The sequence below is a fragment of the Leptomonas pyrrhocoris genome (assembly GCF_001293395.1).
Source record: "Leptomonas pyrrhocoris isolate H10 chromosome Unknown, whole genome shotgun sequence".
Taxonomy (NCBI): domain Eukaryota; phylum Euglenozoa; class Kinetoplastea; order Trypanosomatida; family Trypanosomatidae; genus Leptomonas; species Leptomonas pyrrhocoris.
Genome location: NW_015438381.1, coordinates 253,724 through 277,421, shown reverse-complemented (window position 1 = coordinate 277,421; position 23,698 = coordinate 253,724). Strand labels below are relative to the sequence as shown.

At 54.8% G+C, this 23,698-nt stretch overlaps 6 protein-coding genes across 6 annotated transcripts; all 6 read left to right on the top strand.

The window, feature by feature from the left end:
* Window positions 1-740: 740 nt before the first annotated feature.
* ABB37_08584 (hypothetical protein) lies at window positions 741-4,765 on the top strand (the record flags this gene model as incomplete). Its single annotated transcript, XM_015807640.1, has 1 exon — window positions 741-4,765. The coding sequence occupies exon 1, from the start codon at window positions 1,571-1,573 to the stop codon at window positions 4,763-4,765; it is 3,195 nt and encodes a 1,064-aa protein (XP_015653722.1). The 5' UTR covers window positions 741-1,570.
* An 854-nt stretch (window positions 4,766-5,619) lies between these two features.
* ABB37_08583 (hypothetical protein) lies at window positions 5,620-5,997 on the top strand (the record flags this gene model as incomplete). Its single annotated transcript, XM_015807639.1, has 1 exon — window positions 5,620-5,997. The coding sequence occupies one exon, from the start codon at window positions 5,620-5,622 to the stop codon at window positions 5,995-5,997; it is 378 nt and encodes a 125-aa protein (XP_015653721.1).
* Window positions 5,998-9,813: 3,816 nt separating this feature from the next.
* On the top strand, window positions 9,814-12,915 carry ABB37_08582 (hypothetical protein; the record flags this gene model as incomplete). The annotated part of the gene is made up of 1 exon (XM_015807638.1): window positions 9,814-12,915. The coding sequence occupies one exon, from the start codon at window positions 9,814-9,816 to the stop codon at window positions 12,913-12,915; it is 3,102 nt and encodes a 1,033-aa protein (XP_015653720.1).
* Window positions 12,916-13,534: 619 nt separating this feature from the next.
* ABB37_08581 (hypothetical protein) lies at window positions 13,535-14,131 on the top strand (the record flags this gene model as incomplete). The annotated part of the gene is made up of 1 exon (XM_015807637.1): window positions 13,535-14,131. The coding sequence occupies one exon, from the start codon at window positions 13,535-13,537 to the stop codon at window positions 14,129-14,131; it is 597 nt and encodes a 198-aa protein (XP_015653719.1).
* Window positions 14,132-15,960: 1,829 nt separating this feature from the next.
* On the top strand, window positions 15,961-16,224 carry ABB37_08580 (hypothetical protein; the record flags this gene model as incomplete). The annotated part of the gene is made up of 1 exon (XM_015807636.1): window positions 15,961-16,224. The coding sequence occupies one exon, from the start codon at window positions 15,961-15,963 to the stop codon at window positions 16,222-16,224; it is 264 nt and encodes an 87-aa protein (XP_015653718.1).
* Window positions 16,225-17,312: 1,088 nt separating this feature from the next.
* On the top strand, window positions 17,313-22,590 carry ABB37_08579 (hypothetical protein; the record flags this gene model as incomplete). The annotated part of the gene is made up of 1 exon (XM_015807635.1): window positions 17,313-22,590. Exon 1 carries the CDS (start codon window positions 17,911-17,913, stop codon window positions 22,588-22,590), a length of 4,680 nt encoding a protein of 1,559 aa, XP_015653717.1. The 5' UTR covers window positions 17,313-17,910.
* Between the last annotated feature and the right edge of the window lie 1,108 nt (window positions 22,591-23,698).

Genomic DNA, 23,698 nt, shown 5'->3' with positions numbered 1-23,698 from the left:
CTTGTAGATTCGTATTGTGTATATACTCTCTCTCTCTATTGATATATATATATATATATATATATATGTATATATGTATAACACGCCTTTGTGGGTTTCTACGCCAATGAGGGCGAAGGAACAAGAGAAAAAAAGGGAAAAAAGAAAATAATGGCTGGCCGAAGAACAAAAATCTCCACTTCTTTTATGCTATCGCTGTTGCTGGCGTCGTCGTTGTTGTACGGTTTCTCGCGGGCCGCCGAGAAGAGGGCTGACAACGCCATGAAGTTCATGATGTTCATTTATTTTCTTTACGCTCCAATAAAGACAAAAGAAAAAGAAAAAAGAAGTACCGGGAAAAAACTGCGAGCCTTTGTGCTTGAAGTTTTTTTTTTCTTCTTCGTTCTCCTGTACCTCTTGCGGGTGTGGGCGGGTTCCCTGCGGTCTCGCTGTGGAAGAAGACTCTCGCACCCGCCGTCTTCGCGCAACGGCGTGTGTAAAGGAATGGCGGGAGGGGGGGGAAGCCAAAAAGTAACAAGAAAAAGATGGAGATTGCGGAGCAGCTACGTGGACCCGTCTCGCCCTCTTCGGGTGCCTCCTCTTTCTTTTCCTGCCTCACCCTCCCTGTCGCCTTTACCTCTCATGCTTCCTTTTGTTTTTGTTTTTTAATCCACTTCTTCACCTCTTCTTCGCTGCTACCTCGTATTATTTAATGTCACCTGCTTCTGCTCCTATACACCGCACAACACAACTCGAAAACAGATGCATCTTGTGGGAAGCAACTCCACGAAAGCTTCCATCACTACTGTCTCTTCTCTCTTTTTTTGTTTGTTTGTTATGGCCCCCAGTAAGGTGCCGTCTTCCGACTCTTGTGTGAATATTTATTCTTAACGGCCTTCTTTTTGTGGTTGCTCTCCTGGAGTGTGTTCATTGCTTCTTCTTTTTTCTCTCTTCTTGGAGATATAGGCACAGTTTTTTTGGTTTTGTTCTTAATCTCCTGTTTCCTTTGTTTCTTCTTTTGTTTGTGTTGCTTGTTTTGGTTGTTGCACCGCATCCTCCTGCTTGCGTGTTTGCCTCGTGCTCTCTTTTAGGCTGTGAAGTCTCTTTGTTTTACTCCGACACATCCGTATTTTATTTAAACATATATATTTTCTTTACCAACGTGTTTGTTGTTGTTGTTATTCATATTATTACTTTGTTCCTCTTTTCCTTTCTTTTGTGTAGTAGTAGTAGTGGTTGTATCATTTGGTAGTGCTGTGTGGTTCGCTTCTCGTGAGTGCGGGTGTGCGTGCGCTTGTGTTCGCTAACACGTCACAGCGCGGTGCGACTTCTTCATTCTTTTAGTGTGTTGTTGTTGTGGTGGTGGTGGTGGTAGTGGTGGCGGCGGTTGTCCCTCGCCTCTCTGCCCGGTGTACATCGCACATCACCAACGCTCGAAGAAGGAGGAACACAATCTCTACTGTGCGTTGGCTTGTCGCGAACAAGCACACACCACTCAAATAAAGGAAAACAGAAGAGAAGCAAATAACAATAGTACGAGCACTGTTCTTTCCTTTCCTTATTTCCTTTTTTGTCTTGTGTGATTCCTTCGATGAACCGGACACGCGAGCTGCTGCGCCGGCCTGCGGGCGGTGTGGAGCCGAGGAAGCACAAGAAGGACGCGTCACGCGGCAACAACGATGACAATCACCCCAGCCGCCACTCGGCCTCCTCCTTTCCGCGGAAGGACTCCCAAGGCGCTGCCCGTGGCACCTCCATCGGCAATGGGGGCGAGGAAGCGAAGAAGTGGACGCAGAGGATAACGGACACAAAGATCTTTAAGCGGCTCCTGCAGCCCCCGCAGATGGTGGCCGACAAGAGGAGCAACGGCGGCAACAGCAACTCGAACAACAGTAGAAGCCATTCGCACAGCCAAGAGAGCACTGTGCCTCTCCTCGGCGAAGTTCCCGTCCGCTCGAGGTACTACCGCGCCGAGCAGCAAAACCCTCACTTCGCGACGACGGTCGATTACCTGCCGCTGGCCGAGGTGTGCGGGCCGCCCCCGACGCCGACCACGAATCTCCAACAGCCATCACAGCAAGAAAAGGAAATCGAGACACTACGCCGGCGCCTATCGATCTCCGGCAAGCACGCGCAGCCCCACAGCAGTCGCACACGCAGAGGCTCCGGCGAGAGCGACACCCTGTACGATGGCCTGGAGGACTACGCGATGCCGGTCGGCGATGTTGATGACGTCGATATGGGCGATGCTGCAGGCGGCGGCGAAGTCGAGGAGGAGCAGTTCATCGAAGTGGTCAACTACGAAGAACAGGACGACGGCAACATGGGCGAGTACAACGACGGGGTAGTCGAGAACGGCGTCGGCAACTTCGGGGTGGGCGGCTCCTACAATGAACACACAGATAGGAAGAACACGGCGGCGGTGACGGGTGGTCTGCGGGAACAGCTCGTGCGCCGAATCCCTGGCAGTGCGCAGCGGCGCCACTACCGCGGTAGCAGCATGGGTAGCTGCTCGAGCACCTCCTCCTCCGTTGGGCCGACCGGGTTGGCGCTGCTACCGCAGTTTCGCTGGGTGCCACGGCCCGGTGGTGGCGGTCACGGGTTCAACCCTTTTATGGCGTTCCGACGCGCGCAGCCCGGTCCACCGCAGCAGCAGCAACAGCAGCAGCAGCAGCAGCAGCAGCGGCGCTCTCCGTTTTATACCTTAGACCACTACAACGTCCCTGTTTCCCCACAGACAACTCCACCGCACACGGCACCCAACGAGAACAACGCAGCTGCACCGCCGCTGCAGGAGCAGCAGCGCGACGAGAGTCGAATGACCGCCGCGCTGAGTGTGGTTGGGGCCGTGCATAGCGGCTATGATATGTACTACAACACCCCATCGCCTGGTTCGCCGCAGCGTGGTGTGTCTCCGCTGCACAACTCCTTCTACGGACCGATTGGCACTTTGGGCATCGAAGCCTCCCGCAAGCGTCGAGAGCTGGAGCTGGAAAACGGCGCCGCAGGGGACGCGGAGAAGGCGTATAAGGCGCGCACCGCCCGCCGCTCGAACCTCTTCGATGACGGCAGTATTCTGTTGATCACGAAGGCGTGGTGCGAGCCGGACATGCTGCTCAGCGCGCGCGTGGTGAACTCCCCGTGTTTACCGGACGACGTGGACGACGACACGAGCAGCTCTGACAGCGCAAACTGCCTCGAGTGCGACGACAGCAGCGATGACGTGGCGGGTGGGAAGCCGCCGGTGTACGACGCGGCGACCATGGCGGCCCGCGAGGCCCGAGTGCGCAAGGAGCGGGTCCGGCAGGAGCGTCGCCGCTACGAGTCCGCTGACTCGCCGTCTTTCTACTTTGCCGGCGGGGAGTTGGCGGCCTTACAGCCTCCCCTTCCCTCCCCGTCCGCTCCGCAGCAGCCGAATGGAGCAGCGTCGAGGAAGGGGATGACGTCGCCTACCGCCCACATGGCCCCTCCGTCTCCACCGCTACGTCAGCGCACGCCGCAGACCCACACGAAGCCCTCGCCACCGCCGAACAAGCCTGTGGCGGCGGCGGCGGGGAGAGAAGACGTGGACTCCAGCTCGTCGGACGACAGCAGCGACAACGACGCAGACTCGAGCACGGACTCGGACAGCGACTCCCGCAGCGACGCCTCCTCCAGCACCGACAGCGACGTCGACGAGGTCGCGAGGGGAGAGGAGGGAGAAGACAACGGTGGCTGGGAGGCAGACGGCGATCGCACGCCGCGGGGTGACACCACCACGCAGGCCCCCACCCGTGGCACGCGGTCGTCGCCGCGCGGTGGTGGTGGCCGGGCACTGCCACCGGATACTTCCATGTCCGTCGTCCCCGACGCGTCTCTCGGCCGCAACGTCGTGGTCGGGGGAGACGCGGGGCGGTACGACTTCATGAACAGCTCCATGATGAACGGGCCCGGCGGCAGTCTTTGGTTTCCGCACGATGCGAACGAAGCGAGCGTCGTAGCGATGACGACCGCGATGGCCCCGCTGACGCCCCTCCACCGGCCTGGAGGCACCAGCAAGAACAATAGCACGTCGTCGCCGGTGTACAGTGGACGTGGCGGCAGCACAGGTGATCGACCAGGCGCTGTGGCCCCGCCTGCCCCTCCCAAACACGTTTCCAGCTCTACCGCCGCCTCCCCGACGGTGTCGTCGGCCACCGCGCACGACAAAGGGCCGCTGATGGCGCGGCCCCCGTCGGGCAGTGGCGCCTGCGCTGCGAGTGTGCTACGGGATAAGAAGCAAGCGAAGCAGACCGCAACCGACACACGCGCCAACGCGGAGTCACCGCACGGTGGAGCACAACCGCAGCAACCGCCACAGCAGCAGCGGCGGGGGAGCTACAACGTGAGCACGAACAGCTACGACGGCGGTGCGGGTGACATGTCGGTCTACGGGAGCTCTTTCCACCTGCGTGATGCACGGTTTCTGTACTCCCCCGCGGAGGAGGCCGTCGCGGCGGCGGCGGTTGGGGTCCGTGCGTTGCCCGGCGCCCGTGCGAAGACCAGCCCCCCGCAGCACCACCCCCTCCCCGACCTCCGCCAACGGCAAAAGCAACCAGCACCACAGCAGCAGCAGCAAGAGAGAGAGCACGGCGTCGCCGGCGGAGTACACGATGGCGATGCCCGGCGCCCATGCCCACCGCGGACCCACAGAGTCGCCGCTGGACTTCAGCACGCTGACGTACGCCGCTCCGGCCACGTCCGCCGCGCACGGCAACCCACAGAATCGCAACCCAGCTGTATTTCCCTCCCTGTCCGCCAACGATAATAGCAACAGTAACGGCGCGCGTACATCGACAGTGTCACCAGCTGGCACCTCCATGAGTACGGGAGACTACAACAGCCGCCCATCCAGTCTTGCCCCGCGCATCTCACCGCCGACCGCGGCAAGCCGACCTTGGTCGCTCATCCCACAGTCGCATCCGGACGGCCGTCGAATAGCTTCCGCCACATCGCCCACCAACGCTCCGAGCTCGTGGACCGCCCAAGGACCACGGCGATGATAACAACACGACGGGTGCCGGTGCGATAGCATGACAGCAGGTCCCTGTGGCAGTTGAGGGGGTCGGGGGGGGGAGAGGGGGGAAGTACCCACACTGGAGAGGAAGGTACCACTCGTCCATGGGCCCCATCCAAAAACGGCAGATCACACAGGTGCGTGGTTTTTTGGTTTTTTCTCTTTCGAGAAGGGCAGCACCTCGCCGGAGTCCACGAGGGTGCGGTATTTACGGCTGGGGCGAGAGGACGCGCCGTTGAACGACCAGAATTACAAGCTGACTAGTGCGTCGCAAATGTGCCTGAGTACTTTATTGACTATTCCTTCCCATTGTTGTTGTTGTTGACGTCGCGTGACGGGTTTCTGGCGCTGCTGCTGCTGCTGCTGCCGCCGTGGCGGCGGTAGTGTTCTTACTGCACCACCGAAGTACGATGGATCGTGTTGTTCAGCTCTTCTCGTTCTTTATTCTTATTGTTATTATTATTTGTTGTTGCGGCTGCTATCGCTTCTCGACATCGTTTTAGAATTCACATTTTCGAAGAAGTTATCTTCGCTCTTTCCTGTTGTGGTGGTGGCGGTGGTGGTGGTTGTTGTTTCGTTGTTCCTCAGCTGCAGGTCGTGGTTGCATGTGCATCTTCTTTTGTTTGTTTGTTTGTTTTATGTTATTTACCTGTGTTCTTGTTGGTTTGAGTCCGTTTCCCTGTGCGCATCGGCCCATCAATATATATGTATTGATTTTACCTTTCTTTCTGCGTGCCCACCGAAGGTGTACGGAGTTGTTGAAGCGTACACCACGCCCCCGGATGTGGATATCATCTACCTTTGGTTCTTTTGTTTTGTTTCTTTGTGTTAGTTTGTTTTTTTCCATTCATCTCCCCCGCTCTCGCGTCTGCTGCTGCTGCTTCTTTCTCCTCCTCTTTTCGACGCAGCATTGGGGCTTGCGCTACATTCGCCTGTACCTCTCTTGTGTTCTATCTCGTATGCCGACCACCACCACCTGTTGAGGTTCACTGCGGCAAGATACGCATGGGGAGAAGAGGAATGCACCGGAGTGTTCACAGCGGCTTTCCTTATAATGTTTTTTTTTTTAACGTCGTTTTTCCTTTCTCTTCAGCTGCGGACGTGAGTGTCGTCTTTTTTCTTTCTCCTTTTGCTCCCACATTGGCTGCATCAAAGCCTTTTCGCTTCCGTTCCTTTACATCATGCACTGCGGCACCTGTCTGAGATGCGTGAAGGGGAAGGTTTCGCAGAGATGGCTGTGGGGGATGTTTGTATCTAAAAAAAAAAAAAAGAGGAAAAGGCGCAGCGCGGACTTTGTATGTGTACACACCGGCACATCCTACATTATCTAATATCTTGTACATATATATATATATATGTATCTTTTCATGTTCCCAGACGCGTCTGTCATTAACGGTCACCACTCTTTCCTTGTATCAATGAAAGAAAAGCAAACACGTAAAGCTCTGATATGGCAACAGTCAGTGCTCAAGGGCATCGATGTAGAAGATCCGAAAAAGACAAAAAAAAGTAGCTCGCACAAGTGCTGCTCTCCCCTCTTCCCATTTTTCTCTTTTCTTTTTTGTTCTCGGGTTGTGGGAACAACAACCCCCCCCCCCAAAAAAAAAAACGACAACGCGATCTTTAGTGTTATCAGGTCTTCTTTTGTTTAGTCTTAAAACAAAAACCCGCCATTTCCTGCTTCTCACCTGTGAAACGAACACGAGCGGCTTTTTCTTTTCTCTTCTTTTCTTTATTTCCCTCTTCTGTATGCTCTTTTTTTTTTCTTTTCTGCAATTCATCGTCTGTTGCCTCTGTTCTGGTGCTATGTGAACAGCGCATTGTTCCTTGTTTATTATTATTATCATTTCTCCTTCGGTTTTACTTTGAAGCTGCCCTTTCGTTACTTGTGGAAACAACCAACCCCCTCCGCTTCTTATCTCTCTTGCTTTTCTCTTTTCGCTTGTCATCATCGTATTCGCTGCGACAAACCTGTACGGTGTAACGTGTCTTCGAGGATGTGCATTTCGGGTGCTGGTGTTTGTTTTTGCAGGGGCGCGCCAAGTGAGTTGGACCTCTGGCTTTTCTGGTCTCCGTTCTTTTTGTTCTGCGTGGGCGCGTGTTTTCGCCGCCTCCCCCTTTTTCGAAAGCCCAGATAGAGGGCGCTCTGTGGCACGTTGATGTGTTTGTGTGGGGGAGAGGGGAGGGCGATGCGCGCACAGAGAAATGAGACACAGGTTTTTTTTCTGTTCTTCTTATTGGTAGAAGGTCATTGGAAGAGACGCGCATCTACCTTCACTTTTTGCTGATGTTTAGTTTTCCAGGGACAAAGAAAAAGGATGCCTCTTACCTTTTGAGATGCTACACGATCTCCTTTCGGAGGGCAACCACTTCCTTGGTGCGTAGCTGAGTCATACATGTACGCGCCTAAAAATTGTAGCAAAAGCAATGAAATCAGTAATTTGCTGCTGTTTGCGTCTGCGTACCGCATATGTCTTGGAGGTTTCCCCCGTGTGGACCTCCTTTGGCTCTCTTTCTCTCGTACGCGCAGGTTCTTGCCGCGTACGCTGCAGAACTCTACTCCTTCTTTTTCCTTTCACTTTGTTGCTCCTCTCCGTCTCCCCATTTCCTTCCTTGCCTCTTTTCCTTTCGCTTCTTCTTCAAACGCCTGCGACGGTGCCGTCGCATCACACGCTACGTACTCTGCCGCTACCGTCCTCATTGCGGTCTCTCCTGGGGTCGGAATGCTACCTCCTACACGTCATGCGTGGGCTGGCATGGAGTTGTGCCCTTTACCTTTTCGCCAACTGGTGCTTTCACGCTGGTCCTCATACATCTTCTTGGGAGCTTGACTTCTCTCATGAGCTCATCTTTCCGCCTCACACACCCCTCACAAACGCGCCTTCACAGTCGACGGCGAAGTGTGTTCCGTTAAACGTTTCCAGCTAATTGGCCAGCGCCCGTTCCTTACTCTGTGTGTGTATGTGTGTAGTTGAGTGTGTGTGTGGCTGTTATCGACTGCCCACACCCACACGCACTCTTCAGTAGAGAAGAATAAGAGGCGTACATACTCCCCCAGCGTTTCTTTTCTTGTGTGTGTGTGTGTGTTTGCTTGCTTTCACGCTGGCTGTCCCGCCCCCCCCCCCTCTTCTCCTCACTCTTTTTTCTTTGCTTATTACTATTGTTATAAATCATTGTTCTTCTAATATATATACTTTTTTTCTCTGTTGTACGTCTAGCCGCGTGTGGGCGTGAATCGCTTACCGGCCCTTTCCTTTTTTTTTTATTGCTTTGTACTGTATTCTTTCTACCTACTCATTTCCTTCTTCTCCGTGTACGTATACGTTTCATTCCACCGCTCCACTGTGCTTTCCAGTCTTTGCTTTCGTGTCTTTCACGGTTGTTTCCATTGTGGAGGTTGTTGTTGCTTCTAACTGTTGTTGGGTGCTGCTCCATTCATTTTGTGTTGTGTTGTTTGTTTGTTTTTACGCAAGCGACGTCTTGTCACGGCGCCTCTCTTGTTGGTCCTTTCTTTCTCTGTGCCCGCTTTACTAAAAAGAAATATACTGCATCATTGTTCACCTCTTTCCACTACTGTCTCTGCCATTTTTCTCGTCTTGCTGTCATTTTGTTTTTATTTTTATTCTTATAGCTCTTGTTATTATTGTTGGTGTTATTACTCACACCACGGCATTTGGCATTGCCGCCTTCTCGCTGAAACGCCGGGTTTGCCGTTGCCGAATAACAAGTTGGTACGTATCATCGCCTTTTTCTTTTGGTTTTGATTATTATTATTATTACTTTCTCCAGCCGTTGACGCTGCTCCCTCCCTACCACCGTGTGGAGGCGTGAACACCGCGATCGCCAACCAAGAGAAGAAAAAGATCGTGGATATCAACCGCCTGTCCTTTTTCTTCTTCCTCTCCCTTCTTCTCATAAAGAAAAAAAGATCTCGTTTGTTGTTTACGTGAGCGGGTGCACTGCAACTTTATAAAACTATCATCTTCTTGTTGTTTGTTACTTCTTATTATTATTATTATTTTCGTCCTCACCGTAGTGTTGTGGAGTACAATTAGCGTAAGAGCCGTTATAATAATTGCCCACGAAGCACACTAAAAATAATCGCCTGTTTTCTTTTCTTTCTCTCCCTTTCTCTCTCTCTCGTTGCCTGCGTGCGTACTCCCTATTCTTTCAGATATTGCTTATCCCTTTTTCATTATTAGTATTAGCTTGTGTTATTCCATCGTTTGGCAGTATTCTTTTTTGTTTCCCCGTATATACATATATATACATATACAGTCTTTCTCTATTGTATTATCTTTCACCCCCGAATCTTGTGTTGGAGCTCCTCCTCTTGCTCTTTTCCCTTTTTTCCGTTTCGGTGTGTTTCTTCGTTTGTTTGTATGTGTGTCCGTTTGTTCCTCTCCCGTGTACTCGTGCAGCTCGCCAGTATTCACAGCAGCTCCCTCCCTCCCTCTCCCTTCCTTCTCCCTGTACGGCATCAGCGACCTCTTCCTCCTCCTCTTCCTCCTCCTCTTCCTCCTCCCCATCGGCTCCTTCCAGAATTTTCCTTCCTTGCTTCCGTTTTATTTGCTTATGGTTGTTGATTGCGGGCTGCTTTACTCTTTCTTCCACCTTCTTATCGGGATCGCTCTCTTTCTGTGCCTGGCATTTCTCTTACCGGGTGCAGCTGCGTGTTGCCGTTGCCGATCGCGTCTTACTTTGCCTTTTTCTTTTAATTCTCCTTTTCTTATCGTTGTTGTCTTCACCTTCTTTTTTGTTGTTTTCTACCGTTGGATTTCTTATCTATTGAAGTGGAGATGTCGCTGTATAGCCTCTCTAGCACTCTCACCTGGCTGTCCAACAGCGACTCTAAAACCACTTCCCACGGGCTTCATTCGCGCAGGCCCTCCCCCTCCACGACCCGACTGATGAGCGCCAACAAGAGCGGTGCCGCCGCCACCACCACCACCCATTCACACGGACCTGCCGGTGATGCAACGGCCGATCTCACGCTGGCCCGCGCCGAGAGCATGAGTACCACCGATTACGAGATTGGCCTCGGCCCGGCTGCTGCGGCAGGCGCCTCCAGCACCTCCCTGACCTCCTCCGAGCTGCAGCGCAGCGTGTCACTGACCGAAGTCTTCTACGAATTCGCCACGTCCCCTAATCCAATAAACGTGGACGCCGACGTGCACGGCGGCGGTGCGAGCGACCGAAGCAAGGCCACCGCGGAGGCAAAGGACGCCAGCACAAAACACCACAGGGGCGGTACAGCGACCTACCACGACAACAGCAGCAGCACAGGCACCACCGCGTCTAGCATTCGGCTGTTGGTGGAGAGCTTTTCTGAGCAACGCACACCAGCACAGCCTATACAGCAACCATCGCCAACGGAGCAACACCGTATGGAGATGACGACGGCGGCGACGATGATGACCGCCCCGTCGACGGCACCCCCTTCGCAGCCTATCGCGACGGCGGTCCGGCACGGTAGCTTCTCCGCCCCTCTCTGCTCCCCGCTGGGTTTGCTAGAGTCGGATGGAAAAGGTAACTACTACTACTTCCAGCCGTTGCTCGCGTCTGTTGGGCAGGGAGGGGCGGCTTCTTCATTTCCGTCTCTCCCTGAGAGGCCAAACGATGTGCCGGAACAGCGCCAGCCGGAAGAGGAGCGCCTTGATGAGCTGCCACGTGTGTGGGGGCGTCATTCCCCTGCACCGCCACCAACTCGGCCCGCCACCTTCCCAGTCGTCCGCCTTCACCTACTCAGCGGTACCAATCACCACAGCAAAACAGACGCGGTGCACACACAACCGCAGCCCCTCCTTCCCCCGCAGTCGAATGCGGAATACATGACGCCCCTCGCACGGATTCACGGAAGGCAAAAACGGAAAGCAGTACCGCCACGACCTGCACCGGTTGCGGACGATCCGACGTCATCGCAGTCATCGTCCATGCGCACCGTCGACGTAACTGCGCCACAAGCGCGGGCCGAACGGTGCACGGAGCCGGAGATTCAGGTCGTGCCAACGGTGGTTGCCTTGCGCCGTCTGCTGCGACGCCTGCGGCCCATCGCCCTGTCTCGTGGTGCCGCGCCGCGGTCGTTGAAAGCGCCCGCATCGAAGCACGCACCCTCCACGCTGCGCAGCGGGCAGGTGATGGCCACAAGGGTCTCTACGCTGCACAGCTCCATTCTCCAATCCTCCTCGCGCGTCCAGCACTCGCTTTCGCGGAACAGCTTTTCCGACCCTTCCATGCATTCCGCTGTGCAGGCTGGTGAGCGAGGGCCACGCAGTCCGCTTTCTTCGTCCAGGTGCGATGCGCATTGTGTGGGGCGCCGCCTTTTTCTTAAAAGAACGAAGACGTCCTCCATGGTGTGCAGCACGCGCACGGTGCACCCACACGCGCAGCACGCCGTCTACGAAGCCCGCCTCTGCGCCGCCCCTCACGCCGGTGCCTCTCCGCTTTCGGCGACGGCGATCGCACGTCTGGAGTCGAATAGCGATGGCGTTCACAGCACCGAAGGGGGAGGGGGAGAACAGGAGGAACCCGCTGCGCTCAGCTTGGTGGACTCACTGACGATGCGAAACACGAACGGCCAACCCTCGCTCCACGAGAGCGTTGCGACGGTGGACACCATCGTTGAGGCCAACCCACGCACACCAGCAACGGCGAGGCGTGCGATACCGCTAGCTCCGTCCGCCCCACCTCGGCAGTCCAGCTCAGCGGCGTGCAGGACGCGTCGCCCGTCACTCCCCGCTGATGCAGCCCTCACACCCACTGCCGCTGACGCTCGAGAGGAGATCGCGCCCAAAGCGGCACGGCAGGAGTCTGAAATGGCGACTAAGGACGAGGAGGGGTACGATACTCGTGCGAACCTGCGTGAGCTGACAAGGGATATTGGGAGGGAGTATGACCTCATGGCCGCGTCGTTTGCGGAGACACTCTCCGCCTCGCCCGCCTCTCCCTCGCAGGAACGCCACCGAGCCAACACGGAGGAAGCGTCGTCGTCGGTCGTGCCGAACAACGCGTGCATTTACGTGCACCCGCGACCGCCGCCTTCGTCCCAGCGCTTCGCCTCTGTGTCTCGCCCCGTCGCAGCGGACGCGGTGATGGTGCAGAACAACGATGATGCAGCCGACGCAGCGGCATCGTCGGTGACGCCGTTCCACATCTCGCTCGGCGCGACCTCCCCTCGCGCCGATCAGCCCAACCTCAAGCGCTACCCGTCGCACATCACCCCTGTGTCTCTGCCGACGGCAATCAAAGCCGCTGCCCCGGCGTTCACCGACACCGCGCCAACGCCGAGCAAGAAGTTTTCAAAGAAGTCGAAGTTAGGCCTGGCGGGTGCGCTGGCCGGGCCAGGCACCGCCGTCATCGCGCCTCGTGTGTGTACCGCGCCGAAACCGAAGCAAAAGTCGCCGATCGCGCCGCCCGCCACCGCAGCCATCCAACCAGCGGCCGTCCTTTTGCCGTCGTGCGATGCGCCGTCTCAGCGGGGCGTCGGTGTGGTGGACTCGATACCGATGCTGCGTCAGCGCATGTCGTCGCGTGAGCAGCAGCAGCAGCAGCAGCGGCGTGAGAATCATGCGAATAAGGTCCATCAGAGCAGACCGACGCCTCAGACGGTACGAGAAAGTATTCCAACTAAGCAGATGGCGACCACGACAGTTGGAGACCCGCCTACCCCGCCGCCTCCCCACTACCCGCAAGGGGTCTCCGTCGTCAGCGACGACGCATCCGTCCTGCAAACCTCGCCGAATGACTCGTCTTACGATCCGTCACAGGCATCACTGGAGTGGAAAGACAGGCCCGTGCCGATCCTCCCCCGCAGCCTCATTGCCCGCAACACACACCAGTCCGGTTATAGCGAGCACGTGAGCTCCTCCGTCTTGACGGTGCATCACTGCCACCACCGCTAAGCGGAGCAGAAGAGCGGTGGAAAGCCGACGGAAAGAGATGTTGGTACTACTTCTTCGCGTTTCTTGCTGTTTCCTTTTTTTATATTTTCCTTCTTCCTCCTCCGTGTTCTGTCATTGATGCTCGCACTTTTCCAAATCTATCTGTGTTCTCTTTTTTACTAGCGCACCGTCAAGTGCGCACAATCTGTTACTTATTCTTACTACTGTTATTATTTTTAGGAAGGACGCTGGTGTTTTCTGCCACGGTCTCCAGAACAGAAGGAACACCTTTATTACTCGTTTTACTTTCTCTCTGAAATTTGGCGGAAGTGTCGTACAGGGGCTTTTGCTTCTTCTTCTCTCCAGAGATGAGCCTCTTTTGTGGGTACGGCTTTGTGTGTGTAATCCGATCGCCTTATATAGTTTTTTTCTTCTCTGTATGAAATCTGCTTCGCTGTGTTGTTGGTGGCGGTGTTTCAACTTCTGCAATGCAACTCCCACGTCGTTCACGTTTTTGTTTTTTGCCTTTTGCGTGTTTGCGATGTCAACAGATTCTTCCTCTCTTCCTCCCCCGCCATGTATCAAATCCTTACACCCTAACCCTTTTGTTCCCCCCCCCCTCCCCTCCCCGTGAAATGGCATGTTTGATGTGTACGCGATCACGACCTTCCATGGTGGTTGCACGTGTGCGCCGCTTTTCCCTTTCTTTCTTTCTTTCACACACACACACACACAAACTCTTTCTCTCGCTCGGTGCGTACGGCGGAGCTCCTCCTCCTTTTGCCTTCTTTATCCTTTCCCCCAACTTCTCCTCCTCTCTTTAATATTTTTATTAGTACTTCTCCAGGGAGGATGTTCAACTGCTTACTCGTTAGCCGTTATTCTTTGCATGTTGCCGTTTTGCAAAGGTGTCGACAGAACCGTTCTGTTCTATCGGCCATTTTTCTACTGGGCACTCCAGCTGCGTCAAAGAAGGTTCCTTCTTCTCTTCATTTGCTTCGTTGTTGAGGGACCACATCTTTCTTTTGCTGTCCTTCTCCGTGAGATAGACACATGTATACATATATATATATATATGATCTGTCTCTTTCACGCTGTAAAAAAACAAGTGGGGCGAAGACGTAGACGGTCGGTTTTCGTATTTGGACGTGTCCTCAACGCATTTTTTTCTTTTTATCTCGTCTCCCTTCTTCTCCCTTTTTTCTTTGTGTGTGTGTGTGTGTGTTTTGTTTTGTGAGTATGAATGCGTGTGGAGTGTGGGCTCTTCTACTGGGGATCCCAAACTCCATGTCACTTTAAGTAAACTCTTTCTCTTTCTCTTGCTTGCCGCATCGTCTTCCGATATTTTTTTTGTGTTCTTCGAGGTGTACGCGTGAGTCCAGGGGAGTGTGCTGCTCACCATCTGAAGTTCGTTTACTCCCCTCACCCCAACCCCCATTTATATGTGTTCTCCTGAATATATATATATATGGATTCGTTCTCTCTCACTCTTTCTTCTTCTTCCTCCCCTTCCCCTCCCCTCCCCTTCCCCTCCCCTCCTCTCTCCCGAATTCACCTTTCTTGAAACCTGCAGCGCAGCTTCCGGTGTGCCCGGTCGGTGCGAGTACTGAGCTGCTGTCAGGTTTAGACGACTGATACTCTAAGCGCTCACGGCGCTTACGTTTTTTTTCTCCTTTCCTCTGTGCTCCTCCCCCACCTCTTTTATTATTTATTATTATTTCCTGGCATTCCCATTCCTGAAGTGACACGCTTTGTCGAGTTGCAATGCGGAGCCAAAAACCGTTATGGGCGTCAGTTTTCTTTCTTTGAATGGGCGAGAACGATTTGCTGCTCTCTTATGTTTGGGTGTTTTTTGTTTGTAGTGCGGGGAGAACGCACTCAACTTCGCAGTTCACCATCCGTTTGTTTGTTTTAGAATGGAAACAGAAAGTTTATTGCTGTTTTCTTTCTTGTCTTTGTCGGGCTCTGTCTCCCCCCCCCTCCTCCTCCTCCTCCTTTTTGTTTCTTGTAATTGCTGCCGGCCATTGGGACGCCGCAGCTTCTCGACGAGTGCGATTTGTCGCGTGAGTGTTTTTCATGCTGTTTTGCGTCGACCACTGGATGCACCCCGTGTACTTTCCTATTATTATTGTTTTTTAGATCTCCCTCCTATTTAGCCTGCCTACAGCAGCCGCTGGTAATGATCCCTCCCTCCCCTCCCTCCTCTGTCAGTGTATTCCTGCAAGCTGACAGCAATAATCGAAACTACGCAGCTGCATCAAAACACTAAGTTTAGGTACTTTCTTCCGCTATGAAATTCATTGCTTTCACATTGACCATTAGCGACAGTCGCCAGCTCTGTGTGTCTGTTTGTGTGTTATCATTGCTCCGTGACGTCGAGACATGTAAGGGCTATGGACACGTTGTGCCCCGTTTTCTTTTTTTAATTTATGCTACTAGTATTATTTTTTGGTTGTCGCTGGTTTTTTTTTCCTTCTTTCTTTGTTACCCCCCCCCCCTCCCCTACCAGCTCAAGACAACAGATGCGAGTGGCACGGGTGCAGTGACCTCGTCTCCCTCGTGTCTGAGTTGTTTCGTGACCTGTGAGCCCCAATAGAAGAAGACAAATAAAAACGAGAGGGAACTCGTAGATGCTGTTGTTTTTATTTAGTATTATTATTTCATCGAGGTGTAAATGGACGTGGAGACGATCTCTGACGCCTCGCTTTCTTTCACCTTCTCGGGCATAAGGCTTGTGAACGACAACGACAACCCTTTTAGCCCCCTTCTCGTCGCAGGATCGTCGTCCGAGGTGGCTGTTCGTGCATTGGGTTTTTTTTTGTTTTCCTCCTTCCACGAAGAACAACAACCCTTTGTTGTTGCTGTTTTTCAGTTATCCCCCCTCCTCCCTCTCACCCTCCCCCCTTTACCGTTTATTTTAGGGCTTGTTTTTCTGTCTCATTTTCAATAATCCATTTCACTCTTTTGGTATTCTCTTTGGTTCCTCACTCCTTCCCCCCCCCCCTCCTCTCCTTCCCCTCCACATTCCTCAGATGGCGCTCATCAGTCGATCGAGTAGCCCCGCTGATGCCGCCTTCTCCCTTTCCGTCGTTTTCACCCCTTCACTTCTCCGCGGCACAAGGACGGTGTACTACTAGCTTCATTTTGGGGAGTGTATGCGTTGGATTTATTATTATCTATCTCTTTCCTTCTTTCTCTGCCATTGTGTATCCGGGGAAACACGCGGAGCTGCAGCACAGCACGTCTAGAATAGCACACACATGCACAACAGAAGGTCGTCGCCTTTCTACGTCTACCCTTTTTTTGGTGCTGATGTGTGTGTTCATGTAATTGTTATCAGCCTTTATACGTGTGTCTCCAGCGTACTACGATTACTTGTGAACGCCTTCTTGTTGTGTCGTATCGCATGATCCTTTCTCTCCCTCTCTCTCGGAGATGAACTTGACAGACGGATACAAAAAAATTTCATTACGCGCTGTTGGTGTCACATCCCTGACGCGCTACGACCACGCAGTGGAAGTGGACAACACAGTTGCCACGCAGCTTCAAACACATGTGTGCGTGTGTGTGTGTGTGAGAAGAGAGCCTCTCACAACAACAGCTCGTCGCGGGAACGCCTCAAAAAGGGTTGAAGTGAAGTGCGCTAGCATGTATTGCCCTTTTTAAACTGGAACGATGGAAGATAACCATGTGCGCGCCATTATATATATATATATATATACCCCTTATCATGTTCTTCATTCTTGGGTTTTTCTCTAATACCGTTAGACTCTTATACGGCTGCTACGTCTCTTAACGTAACGCTTCATCTGTCTTTCTTTTCTTCTTCTCAGTGCAACCCGTCGACTCTGTGCGTGTGTGTGCGCGCACCGGAGCGTGTACGCCCTTCTCCTTCACATTGTCTCTTTCTTGTTTTTCTCGATTTCCGTACTTCGATGCAGTTTTTTTTTTTGCGATTACAAAAGGTAGAGCTTCTCGTCGACGCCGAAAAGCGCATGCAGTGCGAAAATAACTCCAAAGCAAATGGGGAGAAATAAGAGAGAGAATGCGGTGGTGTCTAACGAGCAGTGCCATCTCAGCCGGGCCCTAAGATCGAGCGAACCCATTTTCTGTTTTGTTTTTTGTTTTCAAAGTGTGTGATGCGCGCGTCTACGTTTTACGGTAGTGCGCAAAGGTAATCTCCCTATCGAGGGGAGAGCGATGTGCCGCCAGACCTCTGCTGGCGTCTCTGACACGTTCGATCTGGTGACGTCCTTTCCTTATCGGCATGTTTATTATTATTATTATTATTTACGTATTCTCTCTCTTTGTCTCTCTTCCCCGTCTCCTTTCTTTTTCACTCCTTCTTGCGTACCTTCCCTCCGCTACTCTGCGCAACCCAACATCGACGTTCTTTCCTTCTGCCCTTTTCCTTCCCAGCCGTAGGCCGTCGTAACCACATTATAATTGGTTTTCCTGACTGGGGGTGGACATCACCTCTGCTTCCCCGTACCCATCGTTACCTATGTGCATACACACCTACACACGTTCATCTATATATTTTTTTTCCTTTCCGCCCTTCTGAAGTATACCCTGTGTACACACGCAGAGCAGCTGTGACTTGGTGTCCGCCACATTACCCTCAGCCTTGAGTTCTGTTTGTCGGCCTGCTTCGTCTGCCTTCTTTCTCTCCTCTGTTACTTACATACATAGTTGCTCTTATATATCATCTTTTCTTTTTACTGTTTCTTGGCTGCCAGATTTATGTATAAAGATTCAATAGATTACTTCTCATTGTAGAGACACCTTATTACTATTATTGTTTTTGACTCCTCCCAGTCACCCTGACAGCGGTATCTGTCTAGTGTCCCAGCTACCCCGCATTCTCTTTCTCTTTCTCTTTCTCTTTCTCCCTCTCCACACTCGTCTTCTTCTTCTCTGCTTGTGACGGCTGCGCTGCTTCGTTTCCCGTTTTCCTTGCTTTCTTCGCTGGTTGCGTGATTAGTTCAGTTGTGTGTCTGTGAGTTCTTCTCCGTTATGTACCCCTACCCACCGGGCTTATACCGGCCACGGCCGGATGCGAACATGATGGCCACCTACCACCAGCAACAACAGTTTTATCAACAGCAACAGCAGCAGCAGCAGCGGTGTCAATGGAGAAGCATCCACGGCACGTACCCAGTCATGGACCAGAACCCCAACATCCAGGGCACGGGCTACACAAACTACATGGGTCAGCAGCAGCAGCCACAGCAGCAGATCTATTCCCCGCATATGGGCGGCTACCCGATGCAGCAGCAGTCACCGCTACAGTACGGCGGCGGCTTTAACGCCCCGACGAGCCGGCCGATGAACGACATGAATATCCAGCAACAGCAACAGCAGCAGCAGCTGCGTCCAGGCTGGGCGGAGTCCAGACCGGGGCGTACGCCCTGCAAGGACGATTGGTGGTCGCACGTGAAGGACGAAATGCAGCGCATTGAGAGCCCACGCGGGATCGATTTAGAGAAAGAGGACGAGCACGCGAACGTGATGGAGGAGCTGCAGCGCACCGGCACGACGTCGGGGGTGGTGGACGATGGAGAAGACGGGGCGGCAGCCTTTGAAGAGCGACGCAACCAGCACAACGAAAGTGAAGGTGCCTTCGGTGCAAACCCAAAGGAGGACGGCGGCAACCCTCCTCAGCAGCCCTACTACGACCATCCGCAGCGTAAGCCGTATCCGTCGGCGGAGTCCGGTCGGGAGGGGGCCAGCGGTGAGGAGGCGAAGGCGCCGCTGGAGACCCGTCCTAACAAGCAGTGCCGCTCCTCGCAGCTGGCGGGGACCGAGGAGGGGTGGAAGCGAAAAGGTCTAGAGAGCACGCCGTACCGCCCCTACTCCTCCAAAGAGAAGAACGATGAATCACAACAACAACAGCAGCAGCAGCAGGAAGGTGACGTAACGGAACTGGCGAACAGCGCCTTCCACCCCGCTGGTTCGCCAGGCGCGAAAAATGGCCAGGCCGCAGCGGGGGTGCAGCGAATGCCGCGCATTCCTCCCCCGCGGCGTCAGACAGCCGGCAAGGGAGACAACGCAGCGCACAACAACATCAGCAGCAGCAGCGGAGGAGCGCCGATGTCAACCACGTCAGCAGCCACGACAGCGACAGGGGCTGTTACGACGACGACTTCGCCGGCAGGCACAAATGACACCAGCGCAGGCGGAGGCAACGTCTTACCGCCGCACCGGCCGCCTCTGCAAGACGAGGCAGATCGAAGCAGACGGATGAGCCAGTCGGAGAACAACGCCGAGAGCTTTAAGCGGGGTGACTCGACGATGCAGGTGGATCGGGAAGACCCGCGGGGGCAGCTTCCGAGCATTGTAATCGAAGACCGCGGCGCAACGGTGAACGACGACAAAGCCGCCGCTGCCGTCCTCGCCTGGCGACGCGGTAGCGGCAGCGCCGTCGACCATCGCGGGTACAGCATCGGTGGAGTCACGCACCTCCGCTTGAGCACGTCGGAGCCGGCGCACAGCGCAGAAGCAACGAAGGTTGTCCCCCCTGGACAGAAAAAGTCTGTTGCTTCACCGGTGAAGGCAGGCGGGCGAGATCAACGGGCGTACTCGTACTTCAACAACTGCCACACGACCGCGCTGCGCGAGGATGAAGAGGAAGATAACAACGGCAGTGGCAGCGACGGCGAGGATGAAAGCGACAGTAGCTCCAGCAGTGGAGACGAAGCAGACGACGAGGAAAGTGATTCGGAAGACGAGGACGATGAGGTGGAGTACAGCACGATCCACCGCCCGTTCGGCCATGTGAACAATCTAGGTCGCAGCACGTTGGAGTACAGCGCATTTCGCGATATCCCCGATGAAGCGGAGCACGCGGAGGGCGGCGAGGTGACGGCGGCGAACGGCACGCTGCCACTTCCCAAAGCACCGGTGGAAGCGCGAAGGAGCCCCGGCACCGACGGCATCAACCCCTTCAGTGGCGCCGGGGGAGGCGAGGTGCTGCCGCACAAGTCTGCCGGCCATCTCTTCAACCTCAACTCGAGCATCACCACGCGCAGCTACTCCACCGGTATCGACGACCGGGCCTATATGATGGCGGACATGAGTATCATTGAGCGCCACAACGGCACTCACGACGAGGAGGGCAAGATGCCAGCCCCGTCGGAGCGCAGTCCGCCGCCGCCCCCGCGAGGAAGGGAATACAGCATTTTGGCGCTGCGTGACGAGGGCTCACCGTATGCGGCGGGCAACCCAGCCTCCCCGTTGCAGCATCACCTCCCGAGTCAGCAGACGCACACCCCTGAAAAAGAGACGAGCGATCCTGCGGCAAAAGACCGCAAGCGCGGGGACGCGGACCCGTCGGACTGTGTGATGGATCGGCTACAGCGTGTCGGGGTGGGTAAGCGCGCTCCCCCAAAGATCACGATCAAGGCAAACACCGCAACAGCACCAGCGGCAGTGTCGGGAAGCAGCAGCCCGAACAGCAACGCAGCCACGGCACCGCAGACAACATCAACGACACCGACACTTCCGAATGTGCACAAGCAGCAGCCCAACCGCGACGGAAAACAGCAAAAGAGCAGCAACGACGGCGCCAGCGCGGCCGCCAAAGTCAAGATAGAGGACATCAAACTCCCGCCTGCTGGCGTCAACGAAAGGCGGGTACCTCCGGCGGGGTCAACTTCGCCCCGCGTGCCTCGCTCTCCCGTCGATGACGGAAAGACGAAGAGCAGCCCCACCAGCAAAGAAGGTCCGCTGTCGAATACCAACAAGCTGCCCCCCACGCCCACCACAAAGGCGCCGCCAGCGGCATCCACCACCGCCGCTCCTGCTGCTGTCCCGGCACCCAAGAAGCCGCCCACCGCACAGCCGCTGATGAGTAACACCGTGGAAATATCGCACTGCGACAATAGCGGCGCCGCTCCCAAGCCCCTTCCGCATGCCTCCGTCCCCGGCAAGCATGTTTCCATTTTCAAGCGCATCCGCAAAGGCCCGGCGGCGGGTGCACAAGGCGAAAAGCCGATCAAATCACCGACCACGTCATCGTTGCCCGCCCACACAACCGATGTCGCTTGGGGAGCCGCTGCGGCCGCCGCCGCCGTGTCAGCATTCGCCGCCAGTCCTTCCGATAAAATGGCCGGCCTTGGGAAGGTGAAGGTGTCGTCTCGCGCTAGCCTCGGTGTCGCGCCCGCAGCAGCAGCAACACCACCGACTTCCGCTGTCGGCACCGGTAAAGCGACGGTCTCCTCAGCAGGTGGAACCTCTCCGCCCATCGCAAGCGCCGTTCGGGCGAACCTTGGCAGCTCGAAGCAGACCACGCCGAAGCTTGCCACCCCACCCAGCGACCACCCCGCTGGCAGCCCAATCGTCGAGAAGCTCAGCGGCCTCACGCGGCATGCCGTGTCTCCCATCGCCGCGCATCCCCCGTCTGTTTTTCCAGTAAAAACACCCTCGACCGCAGCCGCGGATACGACGAGAGCCCCGGTCAAGTCCACCGAGGGGTTAGCGAAGAACAGCACCTCAGCAGACGCGCCGCGAGGTGTTGTGAGCGCCGGTGCGACAACGTCGGAGTCACCCAAAGGTGCCGGCCTCCCATCCTCCTCCCCTGGCCCCTTGCAGCTGAGTTCGAACCTCCTCAGTCTTACGAGCAGCACGTCGACCGGACTCGCGGACGTCCCTGGGGAGAAAGCGGAGGCGGCGGCACAGAGCGCGAGTCCGGCCACGACCTCGCTGAACATGTCACCGTCGAGCATCGCAAAGGACGGGTGCGAGTCTCGCCAAGGGCGGCAGCAGCCGCGGCCAGTGCACGCGCGAGCGAGCCCCTCCGCCACACCTCTCTCCGTCGCACCAGGAAGTCGCAACATCGGCGGCCGGCAAGCGAGCACGCAGCCAGCCCCCGGCGCGAGCGCCGCCAACGCCAACATGGAAAGGCTGACGAAGCTTCCCAGCAAGCGAACGGGGACCCCCAGCCTACCTCTGCTTTCAGTCCCCAACTCGGCTGCGTTGAACAGGAATACCACCGGCGCTAGCAACACCGACAGCCGCATCAGTGCTGTTCGCCGCCTCTCGCCCACCGCGTCAGCCGAGACGAACATCGGCTCGACAAGCCCGGAATCGCAGCACAGCGACGGCAGCACCAGCAACTACGTCCCGCAACTCACCTCAACGCGCACCACGGCAACGTGCCGGCCAGCGTGTCGCACCACGATGGCGAGCGCCGGTAGGCCTTCCGCGGTTGCGCTGCACGGTCTTAGCTCCCCTCGACCACCGACCACCACCACCACCACCAACGCTCATTCACCGTCTCAGCGGAAGACAGCTTCGGTTCCCTCCGCCACGGGTACCACAGTGGCAACAGCAGCGGCAACAGCAAAGAAGGGGGCTGGAGGTTCGTCAGCGCGTCCCGTCCCCGCCCCCACAAAAACACCAACGCGATCAGCAGCAGCCCTCACCACCACCACTACCGCGAAGGACAACGACGACGATATGCGGGATGCGTGGATGACGGAGGCGTACGACTTCTACGCGTACAGTGGGCAGAGCCTCTCCGATGACGAGCAGGATACGCACCACAACAAAGGGCCATCTTCTCCGCCGCCGCCGCCGCCAGCGGAGACGGGCAATTGTGATACCCCATCGGCGCCGGCCCCGATAACGCGTCGCGGTGTGAAGCGACTTTCCGCTGCCGCAGGCTCGTTGGCGGACTTGGGCTACATCATTTGATTATTACTCTTATTCCTCATAGTGTATTTCTCTTCCTTTCTTTCAGGCTTTATTGTTATTTCTCGATACAGACACTTCATGCGGCGTGTGTGAAGGACCGGTCTGCTCAGCAAACCACATGTATATACGTGTGGGCACCTGCCAAATTGTGCGTTAACTCTCGACTATTTCTTTTCTCGGTTCCCCACGATTCGTTTCGTTCTGCCTCCTTTCTTTCTCTCTTTGGTTGTTCTTCTTCTTGCATCGCTGTAGAGTCTCCACGTGAGTTTTCGTTTTTACTATGATGATTATTTCTATCAGAAGTATTTGAGGGGTTTTTTTTTCTTCGATCCGCCTGATTTTCGTTGTTTTGCTTTTTTTGTAGCTGCCGTAGGCTTTTTTGTTTGTTTTTTTATCTTTGACAGATTCCTCCTCTCACCGTTGGCGCGGATCATGTTCGCGTTTTGCTTACTTGTTCCTCTCAGCATGATGTGTTGCTTTCTCGCAGTGCGTGAAACGCGTAGCACCGAGCACGTAAAGCTCGCTGGTGCTGAATGCTCGAGTTTTTTCTTCTGTTTTCTATTTTTGCTCTCTTCTCCATTCACCCTTCATGTTATATCGACCTAACAGTACGAAATAGAGTCGCCTATGACGTGTATGCGGACTTCAGTAGACGCGCTTCTTCCTTCTAAAAAGCGTATACCCGAGTTACATGCCACCCTTCTTTTTCCTAAACCGTAAGTACCTCGAACGAAAACCACAGCACAGAAGAATGCCGTCATGTTGCGTGCTGTATCGTTACTCGCTCGCACCGCATAAGCATCACGAACTCGAAGCCTTTGAAGCGAAGCAGGGTAGATCACTGTTTCTCGTGTGTGTGTGTGTGTGTGTGTGTGTTTTCTTCGAGGATCCTGTCGTGTCTCTATTCCGTTGAGTGTGTGTGCAGCGGTCAAAGCAGTTTATTTTCCAGGGTTTGTTTTGAAAGGTTTGTTTTTTTTTCCCCTTATGCAAGCGTAATGACGCTTCGTTCTAGATATATTTCTTGCACGGGTATCTCTCTGTCACTCATCGAACTACCAGGTTTGTCCTTCGGTATATATATATATATATATATATATATATATATATA